The sequence below is a fragment of the Lontra canadensis genome, unplaced genomic scaffold, assembly GCF_010015895.1.
Source record: "Lontra canadensis isolate GAN:19392208 unplaced genomic scaffold, GSC_riverotter_1.0 scaffold92, whole genome shotgun sequence".
In the NCBI taxonomy this organism is placed as follows: domain Eukaryota; kingdom Metazoa; phylum Chordata; class Mammalia; order Carnivora; family Mustelidae; genus Lontra; species Lontra canadensis.
This window is the reverse complement of record NW_022631086.1, coordinates 1,792,268-1,805,236: the sequence shown is the minus strand read 5'-3', so window position 1 is coordinate 1,805,236 and position 12,969 is coordinate 1,792,268. Positions and strand designations below refer to the sequence as shown.

The 12,969-nt window shown below is 39.0% G+C and overlaps 1 protein-coding gene across 3 annotated transcripts in view; it reads left to right on the top strand.

The window, feature by feature from the left end:
• The window catches only part of SYNE1 (spectrin repeat containing nuclear envelope protein 1), a 451,046-nt gene that overhangs the window by 404,403 nt on the left and 33,674 nt on the right, over positions 1-12,969 (top strand). For all 3 annotated transcript variants that reach the window (XM_032836376.1, XM_032836375.1, XM_032836377.1), the window contains 2 exons: positions 10,653-10,840; positions 12,515-12,665. In XM_032836376.1, the coding sequence (XP_032692267.1) occupies positions 10,653-10,840; positions 12,515-12,665 (339 nt within the window). The remainder of the gene's footprint in view (positions 1-10,652; positions 10,841-12,514; positions 12,666-12,969) is intronic.

The following is a 12,969-nucleotide window of genomic DNA, read 5'->3' as shown; positions in this document are numbered from 1 at the left end:
AGATCCTAAGCTCCCTGAGCCTCAGTGATGGGCCCAGAAGAGAGCTGGTGTTTTGTTGATTTCTTTGTGGGTCATGAGCCCACTACTACCTACACGGAGTAGAGCCTTTGTTTCCCTGCATATAGTGTTTGAAGAAAGATTACAGTATATTCTTAGAGTTTTTGCAGTCCAAAACAGTTTTGTTTTATAAGAAGTGTTACGTGATCTGCAGAGCACACACTGCAATTCTACCTTCGTTTCTGTAGCAAAGACAGCACCTACAGTGGCATACAAAAAAAAAAGCAAAAAAGAGTGACCATGAAAAATGCATACAGAAAGGATTTTTTTTATCTCCTATTCCCCTTCCTTATTTTTATTAAGCATATCAGACTCCAGTACTTAGTGGTAAATACTGCAAATGTCCCATAAGAAGTATTGCTATTCCATGCCCTTAGATTGTCCTTGAAAATTCTGCCCATACTCCAGTTACTTCCATTGCATTTAGGCCATGATAGCCAAGTTACTTAACTTAAAAATACTATAAAATATAAACAGACCTGTTTTATGAACTCTTAGGAAATAGTTTATGTACTTACTTTATTTTACAAACTACTTAAACCAATGCAAATAGATATTAAAATACAGTTATTAGATATTGGGATTATTTTAAGAGCATTTCTTCTTTAAAAAATTGTTAGCAGGACATTTTTCTGTTTTTGTAAGATTAAAGCACTGTAATGGATTCTCTCACGTTTGAAATTCTGATAATTGAGCTGTTGGGGTTATGGTTGGCCCCCAGCTCCCTGAATCCTCCTGGAGAACATGGTAATGATGTCTACCAGTGACAAATGTTAAAAACAGTTAAAATCCTAATAGCCAGTATTGTAATTTAGCAAATGTAAGAGAATCAAAATAGTACCTAATTCAATAGGGTAAATTGATCCATGCATCTATAGCCTAACTTACTTCTAAACCCCAGTAAAATGATAGGAAAGGGGGAAAGGTCAAAATTCACAGAGACCTGGCAGAGACCAGGAAAGAAAACGTTAGAGAGGACAGACATCCTTCACAAATTTGGAAGGCTGAAGTAGATAAATGAATAGTTACTTGTGTTTGCAGAATGGAGGATAGAAAGCTGACTCATGCCACAGAATTCCAAGGCGGCTCAGGGAGAAGAGAGCAAGTTGTTAGGGCCTCACAATGGAAGACTGCTTAAAAGTCTAAAGAAGTGGTTGGACTGGCAGATTCTCCCTAATCCCAGCTAGCCAGACTACTCTGCCTCATGCATTCCAGCAGAAGACCCAGGGTTTACACTCTGGAGGAAGCAAACCCAGAGGGACTTTGGTTGGGGGGCTATAGGGCGCCATTGAGGCTGGAGCCACTATCTTAAAAATAGAGAGATTAAATGAAATGCTCTGTACCAGATAGTATGAATTCCACCCCACCACCCCAGCTCCTACCATGTCACTAGCCAGCATTATATCTCACCCAGGATTCGTGCAAGAGTTTTAAAATCCAGTTCAGTTATTCCACAAAAGTCCCCCACAAAAAAATAAAGAAAATAGGAAGGAATTATCAACGTAGTAATGTTAAAAAAAAAAAAATCCCCAAACTTAAAGATATGTAGAGTTGACCCTTGAACCATACGGGTTTGAACTGTGTGGGTCCATTTATTTGTGGATTTTTTATGCAAGAAAATATGAGTACTATAGATTATTTTCCCTTATGATTTTCTTTTCTCTAGCTTGCTTTATTTTAAGAACACAGTATATAATACATATAACCTACAAAATATTTGTTATTGGATTATGTATGTTTTTGGTAAGGCTTCTTCAGGTCAGCAGTTGGCTGTTAGTCATTTGGGGGGAGTCAGATGTTACATGCCGATATTCAACCGTGTGTTCATGGGTCAGTTGTACTTCCAGAGCACAAGTCCTACAAAGGCCCACGAAAATTAAAAACAAAACAAATCACTATAAAGTTTCAGAACATGGGAGACAAAAAGAAGATCTTGAAGGTTTCCAAGATGAAAAAGTCTGATTTTTCCAAAATAATGGTTGAAGCTAAAAGATAATGAGACAGTGCTTTTAAAAAGCTGAGAAGATTATTTAATTTAGGATATTATACCTGCCATTTACTATATAAAATACTTACCTTCTATGTATACATGCTAATCAAAGGTAGATTGCATATACTAAAATGAGAAGAAAAATAATACTCAACATGAGAGAGAGAAGAAAATTCCCAGGGTAGATGGTAAGGGAACGTCCCAGATGCCAGCCGCCCTACAGCCTAGAGCATCCCTCTTCAGACTGGAGTAGGGAACGGGGTGCTGTGGGAGGGATGTCTCCAAGGAATAAGACACCCAAACTTGATTACCTGATGGGCTTAACCATACTGGAAGGAGCTTTATTAGCTCCATAAAGAGAGGATAGAAGTTAGGGATATTCATGGTTTAAAGAGAGGGAGAAAGCTACTGATTCCATATAACACAGAAAGTTATATAAGAAGAGAAATAAAACCGTAGCATAGTTTGCTGCTCAGATGTGAAAAATATTAAGGAACCATATTAAATGACCAAAATCATCCAAACAATCATTATTGCTCCAGCTGTAAGATGTGCTGAAACGGCAGCTGGAACCACTTAAGTCAGGAAAAAGTTCATTCTGTCTCTACTAGAGAAACATACATAACGTCTAAGATTTAAAAATCAAGAACCAGCAACATAAACGTGCCACTTAGAAATACAGAAGTTAAAACCAGAAGACAGAACAACAAGAGATGAAAATGAGAATCAGGAGGGAAAAGGGAATTACTTCACTGGAAGCTTAGCAATAATTTTTGACCTGTTAATATATTAATATATGTTCATACTGCCTTTTAATTCAATTTTAAGTTAAGGTTGAAAACAAAACAAAACAAAAAAACCCATCAACAAACCAAAAATAAGGACTCCCGGGATAAATTTGCAATTCACCACTTTTCTGCATGACCTGAATAACAAACTGTTTTAACCCTCACATAGGATGCCTGGGTGGCTCAGTCAGTTAAGTGTCTGCCTTTGGCTCAGGTCATGATCCCAGGTCCTGGGATCGAGTGCCGCATCAGGCTCCCTGCTCCACAGGGAGTCTGCTTCTCCCTCTGCCTCATCCCCCAGTCATGCTCTTAGTCTCTCTCCCTCTTGTGCTCACTCTCAAATAAATAAAATCTTTAAAAAAAAAAAGAACTTTAAAAGAAACTTAAAAAAATTTTAAAAATCCTTCATGTATATAGAATGCTGATGCTCACAGTGTTATAAAAATTAATGTGAAAAACACTTAGCACAGCACCCAGCACAAAGTGGGTGCTTAGTAAATTTTATTTCAATCCTATCATATTCACAACAGCTTCCTTTGTGACAAATGTTTAGCCATGATTCTGTAAAAATTATAGCATTTAGAATCCATGTTGTAAAAGACAGATAAATATTAATCTGTCTCCAAAGGGGAAAATTCTCTTAAATATTTAAAAAGAGATTAAACTCATAAGAAATACATTTTCCTCTATTCCTCTCTGTGGAGTTTCTATATGTTTCTCTTGCCAATGTACTTAAACTTCACATACTTCATTGAGCAGAAATATATGTAGACTTGAGATGTCTTCAGAGGACATCTTGTCAAATTTCTCTGTGTTACGGATGAAGAAGTATAAATTCAGAGACACTATGTGTCAATTCAGGACCCTTACTGATGGAGGTTAAAGCTGAGACTAAAATCTTTATCTGTAATAGAGCACTTACCCATAATTATAACCCCCCTCAAGCTTATTTCATACAGTTGATTTTAACAAAAACTTTTGAGCAGATGTACAAGGGGTCTTTTCTTTGATATTTACTGTGGGAACCTGGTTGAGCTCCTGGAGGTAAATTTCACAAAATTGTGCAGCCCCCTCCAATGACTGGAACCTCTGGAATTTTTAACTCAGTTGTCTACACTGAGCCTCCAGCAATCCATCAGTTACAGTTCTGGTTTTCATACCCTGGCCCCAAATCTCCTCACTGGGGTAAATCCAAAAGTATGTGGAAGAAAGAATCACATCATCCAGATGGCCACATAGGTTATTTCTGACTTAAGTCCCCCTCCAAAAAAGACCAATGAGCAACTCTCTATAGGCAAAGCACCATTGTAAAACTCCCCCAACCCAAGGATAAGCATGAAGCACCAGTCTGGACCCCAGAGACCAGGAAGGACCACATTAAAAGGGTAAGAGGTATGGTCACACTGTGACCACATCATCCTTCCTGGCTGGCATGGAGCTGCACCAAGAGGGCACCACTTGGCCAAGATAGGTATCTAGCTCCCCCCAGCTTCCCCATACTTCCCAGGAGGCCCACTTGGCTCTCAACTCATGGGAACCACTAAGGGAACATCTGTAGCTTGATTACTGGGGATCAAGTAGTGAGGGAGAAGGGGGCTGAGGCTCACTGCCACCAGGACTCACACCTTAGCAAATTGCATTCCCATTTGCAGCTGGATCCAAGCAGAGATCCCAGCCTGCATCTGTGCCCATCAGCAGAGCCCAGCCAGTGGCCCTATCTGACCTGGGAGTTCACTTGGCAGTTCTGCTTGATTTTGGTCTCCAGACAATGGACCAAACTGACCTTGGAGCCCTTTCTACCATCTGACCTGGGCAGGGAAGCCAATTCCCAGCCCCGCCCAACAGCTGAGCATAGCCTTCATCCTTCCCCACCAGAAGTCTTGGCTAGAGAACCCAGGCAACCACGGAACCCATCCAACAGCCCTGCTTGACCAAGGAGCCAAGCCAGCAGCCCTCCCAACTGCTGAGCGTAGCCTCTGGCACTGCATAATCAGGGAGTCTGGACAGTGACTCTGGGCAACCTCAGAGCTCAACCTACAGCCTAGGCCAGCCTCAGAACACAGCCTACGACCCTAGCTAACCATGGAGCCCAGATGACAAACCTACTCAGCAATGGAATCCAGCCTATGGTCTTGTCCATTTGCTGAACACAGCCTGCAACCTTATTCAGACAATGACCCCCACCAATCACCAAGCATATCCTGTGACTCCACATGACAAGAAAGCTTGGATGGGGACCCAGCTTGACCATGGAGCATAGTCTCTAGCTCCACACCCTTTAGGATACAGCTGGAGGCACCTCCCTATCCGAGAACCCAACCAGTGACCTTCTCCAATAGGGTAGCACAGTCCGTGGCCCACCTGATGGCAAAACCCAGACAATCACCTCACCCAATTGCAGGGCACAGCTGGCAGCCCTGCATAATCAAAGAGCCAGCCTGAGATCCGGTCCAGCTGCAAAGCCCTGCCTATGGCTCTATGAACAAAAAGTCCAGCCAGTAGCACTGTCTGGTCTAAGATCACAGCCTGCTATCCCACCCAACCAGAAGTGGTTGCAGAGCTCAGCCTGTAGCCCTACCCAATCAGAGTCCAGCCAGTAACCCTACCCTGATAGGGAGCATAGCCTGTGACCTCATCCAGCCAGAGCAGAGCCCAGTCAGTGGCACCCCAACCCCTACCTCAGAGCATGGAGCATTTTCCAGGATAGATTATATGTTAGGCCACAAATCAAGTCTCAACAAATTCAAGAATATGTAAATTATATCAAGGATCTCTTCTTATTACAGTGAGGTGAAACTAGAAATCAATAACAGGAAGAAAGCTAGAAAATTCACAAACACATGAAAATTAAATTTAACAACACGCTTCTGATCAAAGAAGAAAACAAAAGGAAAATAAAAAATATCTTGAGACAAACAAAAAAAGAAACACAACATACCAAAACTTAAGGGGCATAGCAAAAGCAGTGCTAAGAGGGGAACTTACAGTGATAAATGCATACATGAAGAAAAAGAATCTCAAATAAACAAAAAAGCTTTCCACCTCAAGGAACTAGAAAAGAAGAACAAACTAAACCCAAAATTGACAGAAGGAAATAAAAAAGATTAGAGCAAAAATAAATGAAATAGAGTATAGGAAAACAATATAAAAGATTAGCAACACTGAGCTGGTTCTATGAAATGATAAACAAAATTGACAAACCTTTAGCTAGACTAACCAAGAAAAACAAAAAAGGGTGTCTGGATGGCTCTGTCAGTTAAACGTCTGACTCTTGATTTTGGCCCAGGTCCTGATCTTAGGTTTATGAGATCAAGGCCTGTGTCAGGCTCTGTGCTCAGCATGGAGTTTGCTTGAAATTTTCTCTCCTTCTCCCTCTGTCTCTCCCACTTGTGCATGCACTCCCGTGCTCTCGCTCTCAAATAAATGAATCTTTAAAAAAAAAAAAAAAGGTGAGCCCAAATTAATAAAAATTATAAATGAAAGTGGAGATATTACAAGAAATACAAAGGATCATAATAGCATACTATAAAGAAATGGATAAATGTCTAGAAACATGAAACCTATGAAGACTGAATTATGAAGAAATAGAAAATATGAACAGACCAGTAATGAGTAAGGAGGCAGAATCAGTTATCAAAACCTTCCCAACAAAGAAAAGTCTAGGACCAGATGGTTTCACAGGTGAAATGTACCAAACATTTGAAGCCAATTCTTTTCTCACTCTCCCAAAAATATGAGGAGAAGGAAGTACTCTCAAACTCATAAGGCAAGAAATACCAAAGCTAGGTAAGGACACCACTAGAGGAGAAAACTATAGGCCAACGCTCATGATCAATAGAGATGCAAAAATTCTCAATAGAGTACTAGCAAACCAAATTCAACAGCACATTAAAGGGATCATACACCATGATTTAGTTTGATTCGTCCCTGGCATGCAAGAGTGATTAAACATATGCATATAAAAATAAATATGATACATTACTAGAATGAAATATAAAATAATATCATCTCAATAGATATAGAAAAAAACATTTCACAAAATTCAAAGGAGAAAAACTCTCAACCAAGGGTGTGTATAAAAGAAATGTACTTCAACATAATAAAGACTATATGATATCATACCCAATGGTGAAAGGCTGAAAGCTTCTCCTCTAAGATTTAAAACAAGACAGGGATGCCCATTCTCACCAGCCCTATTGAGCATAATACAGAAAATCCTAGAGAGACTAATCAGGCAAGAAAAAAATAGAAGGCTATATATATATATATATATGTGTACATATATATATTTATATCATCATTTCTGATGACATATATATATGTATGTATACATGTATACATACATATATATATGTCATCAGAAATGATGATATAAAGTTCTTTGTTTGAGGATGACATAATCTTACATATAGAAAATCCTAAAAATCCCACCAAAAAACTGTTTGAAATAATAAATTCAGTAAAGTTGTAGAAAAACAATTTAACATGCAAAAACCAGTTGCATTTCTATACACTAACCATGAATTTTCTGGAAAAAAAAAGAAAACATTTCCTTTAGAATAACATCAAAAACAACAAAATACTTAGGAATAAGCTTAACCAAGGAGCTGAAAGATCTCTACATTGAAAACTGTAAGACTCAGGTGAAAGACATTGAAGAAGACACAAATAAATGGAATGCCATCCCACTGTGATATATTGGAAGAATGAATATTGTTAAAATGAGCATACAACCAAAGCTATCCATAGATTCAGTACAATCCCTATCAAGAGCCAATGGCACTTTCTATAGATAAAGAAAAAACAATTCTAAAATTTGTAAGGAACCACAAAAGACCCCAAATAGCTGAAACAATCCTGAGAGAGAACAAAGCTGAGGGTATCACACTTCTTGATTTCAGACAATGACACAAATCTTTAGTGATCAAAACCGTATGATGCTGGCATAAAAACAGACACATAGAGTAATGGGACAGAGTGAGAGCCCAGAAATACACCCATACTTATGTGGCTAACTAGTGTTTGACAGGGGAGCCAAGAATACCCACTGGGGAGAGGATAGTCTCTTCAAAAAGCAATGTTGGGAAAACTGGATATTCATTCACATGCAAAAGAGTGAAACTAGTCCCCTATTTTACACCACTTACACAAAATTAACTCAAAATAATGTATTAAAGACTTAAATGTAAGACCTGAAACCATAAAGCTCCTAGAAGAAAGTGTAGGGAAAATCTTTTTGACATTGATCTTGGCGATGACTTTTTAGATATAACACCAAAAGTACAACCACCAAAACCAAAAATAAACAAGTTGGAACAAATAAAACTAAAAAGTTTCTGCAAAGCAAAAGTAATGATCAACCAAATGAAAAGGCAGCCTCTGTAATGGGAGGAAATATTTGCAAACCACGTATCTGATAGGGTTAATAACCAAAATATATAGGTAATATGTAGGTAACTCCTACAACTCAACAGCAAAAAAAACCACAAAGAAACAAAAAACCCAAATAATCCAACTTTAAAAATGGGCAAGAGACCTGAATAGACATTTTTCCAGAGGAGATATTAAAGTTGCCAAGAAGTACATGAAAAGATGTTCGATATTACCAGTCATTATGGAAATGCAAATCAAAACCATGATGAGATATGTCCTCACACCTGTTAGAATGGCTATTATCAAAAAAGACAAAAGTTAACAAGTACTGGCAAGGATGTAGAGAAAGCAGAACCCTCATGAACTACTGGTGAGAATATAAATTGGTATCATCGCTATGGAAAATATTATGGATGTTTCTCAAAAAATTAAAAATAGAACTACCATGTGATCCAGGAATTCCACTTCTGGGTAGGTTTCAGAAAGAAATGAAATCACTATCTTGAAGAGAAATCTCCACTCCCCACGTTCACTGAAATGTTATTCACAACAGTGAATGCATGGAAGCAACCGTAATACCCATCAGTAGATAAATGGATAAAGAAAATGGGGTATATATACACAATGGAATATTATTCAGCCATAAGAAAGTAAATACTGTCATTTCCAACAACACGGTTGAACCTTAAAGTCATTATGCGAAGTAAAGTAAGTCAATCAGACAAAAACAAATGTTGTATGACCGCACTTATATGTGGACTCTAAAAAAACTGAACTCACAGAAACAGAGTAGATGAGTGGTTGCCAGAGGTGGGATGATGGTGAGGGAAATGGATGAAGGTGGTCAAAGGGTACAAACTTCTGGTTATAGGTGAACATGTCCTAGAAATGTGACGTTCGGCATAGTGACTGTAGTTAACAATACTTTGTTGCATATTTGAAAATTGCTAAGAGAGTAGATGTTAAAAGTTCTCAACACATGCACACACACACATATTGTCACCATGTGAGGTGATTGATGTTAGTTAAACTTCCTGTGGTAATCATTTCACAATATATACATATATCAAATCATCACATGTGCATCTTAAACTTACCCACTGTTGTTCTAAGTCAATTATATCTCAATAAAGCTAGAAAAAACAGTTTTGAGTACTTGGGGAAAAGTACATCAAAATGCTATAACTTTTTAGAATGCATTGATTATGTTCCTACACCTAACACTACTTCCAAATGTATATCCTTGTACGTAAGGCACTTTAAGACCTAGAATTTACTTAGTGTCTCATTCACAGATGTGTCTGTCTTTATCTTTGAGCAAATACTGAGTTCAGTTTTATATTTTTTAGACCAGCAGTTCTTGTGATAACTCCCACATAGCTGAAAGAGGTTACACGAGAGATCTGAAAAAGACTGTTTAGTGAAATAGAGATATTTTTTATAGAATCTATCTTCTGTCTAGGCCATAAAGTCTCCAAATATTAATCAAAGGCACCATTACTCCATTTGACAATAAGCTAATGTTTGCACGGAAGACATTGAAACGTGGTGTTGAAGAGAAGTACAAGAAGAAGAGTACACACACACAAACATAAATTTCAGCTATTTGGATAACTTGAGGATTTATCTTTAGAACAAGCGAAAAGCTAGGCACATCCAGGAATTGTTTTAAAGACAAGGAGAATACATTAAGAACCTTGATGAATATGGCAAGAAAAATACCAGTAGCCTCACTTTTAATAATGAAATTCCTTGAACTAATTGAGTTAAAAGCTCAATGAAAAAAATAATGTACATTTTGCATTTACATTTACATGCAGTTAATGACATGCGGTTAATGTGAAGACTGTACATGGTGGGATACTGGGGAAATTCAGTGCCTCAGTTATCATCATCTTCTCTCTATTTCTGTCCTACCTTTAAAATGGCTCACTGGGGAAGCTGTTGATGTTACGACGTCCTATAGGATAGAGAACTTCAGTCTTTTAAACCCTGGTACTTTTTAATGATGGTGGAATTAACTGTTTAAAGAGTTTGCAGAACTTTGGAGATGAAATCCCAGTTCTTAAGTGCCAGCTCCTAACAAGAACACATATTCCTTTGACTGACTGATCAATGCATTGAAATGGAAGTGATATATCTGTAGAGTCTGGGGCAAGATTTCTTGCTCAACCACTACAAAAGCCAATATTATCCTTCATGTAGTCTATTTCATTTGTTCTGTTTATATCTTGGCATTGCTCACATGGCCAATATATCTCTAGCCTCATTTTCTCCCATCTTTGAGCTCGCCATTTTTCATAAACCATGTTGGAGAAACCTCGTGCATCCAAGGAAAGGAGATACTTGTCAAGGGTTGGCCTCACCACGTTTTAGTGAATCCAATTGCAGTTTCTCTCATCCGCATCCAAGTATTTGAATAAAGCATGTCTCATTCCCCACAGGAGCTTCAGAGAGACATCGAGAAACACAGCACGGGCGTGGCCTCCGTGCTCAACCTGTGTGAGGTCCTGCTGCATGACTGTGACGCCTGTGCCACAGACGCAGAGTGTGACTCCATCCAGCAGGCGACGCGAAACCTGGACCGGCGGTGGAGGAACATCTGTGCCATGTCCATGGAAAGAAGGCTCAAGTGAGGGGCACAGCTCAAAGAGCTGGGAAAGAGGAAGGACCCAAAAGAGGGGCAAAAAAAAAAAAAAAAAAAAAAAATCCCAGACTATCCCATTTACCATTTCCTTTTAGTTGCAGCGTCTAAGAGGAGCACTGGTGTCCCAAACTTGCCATCACCTACATTTAGTTGGGAAAATAAGTAGGCATAAAGGTCCTACAGCAGTCCCCCCACCCCCACCCCACCAACCTTATCCATGGTTTCTCTTCCCATGGCGTCAGTTATGCAGGGTCAAGCAGGATCCAGAAGCAGAGGATCCTCCTGATTACGGTCAGAAGGTCCACAGTAGCCCAACACTAGCCACAATGCCTACATCATTTGCATAACTTCATCTATCACATAGGCATTTTATCATCTCTCATCATCACAAGGGAGGTGAATACAGGGGTGCCTGGGTGGCTTAGTCAGTTAAGTGTCTGCCTTGGGCTCAGGTCATGATCACAGGGTTCTGGGATGGAGCTCTGTGCCCTGCCTTCAAGCTCCCTGCTCAGTGGGGAGTCTGCTTCTCCCTCTCCCTCTGCCCCTCACCCCTACTTATGCCTTATCTCGCGTGCTTTCTCTCTCAAATAACTAAAATCTTAAAAAAAAAAAGGATGAATGCAGTACAGTAAGATACAAGAGACTACATTCACATGAGTTTTATTACAGTATAATTGTTCTATTTTATTATTGGTTATTGTTGCTAATCTCTTACTGTACCTAATCTATAAATTAAACTTTAAGTTTGTCTAGGATGAAACATAGTATATATAGGGGTTCAGTACCACCCACAGCTTCGCGCATCAACCGGGAGTCTTGGAACAGATCTCTCACAGGTGGGGGGAGGGCACTACTATATATAAATATACTGTATACAAATACAATATACTATAATGTCTAAAACAGTTATGCCTGACCTAACAGTTTAAATATAATTCCGGAAAGTAAAACTACAACCTTGCTGGATAAGTCTATTGTTCTAGAACTGGTGGAGTGAAAAGTAATATTCTTTTATTAAAAATGAAATAAGAACACAAAGGACTTATCCTTGTTTAGAAAAACCCTTTGAAATTCAAGGCATAAGCAATAGTGATGGGTTAGAAAATAATCATAATGATGGACAACATATAATCTTTTTTGATTAGATGTTTGGAGAACTCTGGAAAGATTAATATTTGTCTTGCTATGATAGGTTAACTTTGAGGAGGGTGAATTTGATGTCAGAACTTACATGCATTTTGAGACCTTTGTTTTATTTCAGTGGAGCCATGACACGAGTATGCCCTGCACACCCGGCCTTACCCTTCTGAGCTGCCCTGCACGTAGACAGAACAGTTCACATTACGTGCTTGTAAAGCACAATTTGACTAATTACAAATCCAGAACTCCAGGATGTGTATTTAAAAAAAACAAAAAACCAAAAGCAAACAAACAAAAAAAGTCCCAAACTCACAGCTGTTCCATTTTCGCTCAGACAGTTGTCTCTTTCTCAGTGTGCTCGCATTTGGCTGACGGCACAATGATTGCTTGGCACAACCCTTGCTCGTTTGGGCACTCTTAATCCCACGGCAGGCATCAGGGTTCTGGAGCAGTAACAGCCCCAAACAATCAGAGCCTGTTTTTTGTTTTGTTTTGTTTTGTTTTCATTTTCTGTCTCAGAATCGAAGAGACGTGGCGATTGTGGCAGAAGTTTCTGGATGATTATTCTCGTTTTGAAGATTGGCTCAAGATTTCAGAAAGGACAGCTGCCTTCCCCAGCTCTTCCGGGGTCCTCTATACAGTTGCCAAGGAGGAACTAAAGAAATTTGAGGTGACTTATCATTCCAAATATTTGATCCTTATTTTGCTATGAGCATATCCAGTTAGTGGCTCGTGTCTCAAGACACAAACTGACTGTTCACCTGCACGGTATCTGTTCAAACGGTTGGGTGGTGACTTTGCGGTGATCTTTATTAACGCCTGACAGGTAGACAAAGAAAGGGGAAAAAGAGGTTTTTCTGTTAGGAGTCTCAAGAATTACAAACAAAGTCATACTGGCAAGAAATTCTACTACAAAGCACAAATCATGATTCCCAAAAGAAGATCTTCACATTTTTTTTCATTTCATAGTCCTT